Below are 949 nucleotides of genomic sequence, written 5' to 3' on the forward strand. Positions count from 1 at the left end.
GACACCCACTGAGGTGCTTGGAGCAGCAGGCTGTGGTGGCCCGGCTCACGCACCAATCACTTCCCTGAAGAACAGGTGGCCACACGCTGACACACCAGGGCCACAGTCCCTCAGGAAAGTTACAACAAACACAACACTGCCCCACTGGCCCAAAGGGTGGGCACTGCGGATGGGAGGCCCTGGCCAGCTCCCAGCCCAGGCCAGGGTGCACACACCCTGTGCTGGCCATGTGGGCGCCTAGGCACACCTCCCTCCTCACCTTTACTAGAACCTGCCAAGGAAGGGACAGGAGGAAAGATGCAGCTTCCACAGCCAGAGGACGGACAGCGCCCTCCCCTGCCTCGCTAGTGAAGAGGCGGAGCCTGGGATCCTGGGCTCTTAACCCCGGGGCCAGCGCCAGCGTAGCCTCTGTGGCCCAGGAGTCCTATCCTTGGGAGCCGGGAGGAAGTGCCCGCCAACTAGCGCACTCTCTCCGGGCGGCGGCCCTGGACACCTGCGGACCCTCAGTTCCACTCCCAAGGTCCAGGGTAGACCTCAGACCCTCCCCTCTGCTCTCCGTAACCCGCTCCCGGCCGATCCTGGGCTGCAGCCCTGCCCCTGGAGGACCACCAGGCCGCTGCTCGCCCTCTGCTGGGCAGGGCTGAGCCCCAGGGAGGCGGCCGAGGTGCAGAGGGGCCCCCAGGCCCACGCAGGACCTACCGCCGGGACTCACCGAGCGCGGGCAGCAGGCGCAGCAGCGCGTTCCGGTTCCGCTGCTTGGTGACGTGCAGCACGTAGTAGAGTCCCACCGCGCAGGCCACGCGCTGCTCCTGCAGGAACCTGGGCAGGGGCTGGAGCGTGTTCGGGTACACAGCGGGGGCTTTCTCCTCGGCTGGAAGCTTCTGGTCCACGTTGAAGGTGTAGTCGTCCACCACAAAGGACATGAGCATGGGCAGGAACCTGGTCACTA

General features: G+C 66.4%; 1 protein-coding gene across 1 annotated transcript in view; it reads right to left on the reverse strand.

Annotated features, from left to right (window-relative positions):
• Window positions 1-949, reverse strand: part of NELFB (negative elongation factor complex member B) — a 12,520-nt gene that overhangs the window by 3,737 nt on the left and 7,834 nt on the right. The window contains 1 exon segment of the mRNA XM_006163307.2: window positions 713-946. Coding sequence (XP_006163369.2) covers window positions 713-946 — 234 coding nt within the window.

The sequence above is a fragment of the Tupaia chinensis genome, unplaced genomic scaffold, assembly GCF_000334495.1.
Source record: "Tupaia chinensis unplaced genomic scaffold, TupChi_1.0 Scaffold142100_1, whole genome shotgun sequence".
NCBI lineage: Eukaryota > Metazoa > Chordata > Mammalia > Scandentia > Tupaiidae > Tupaia > Tupaia belangeri.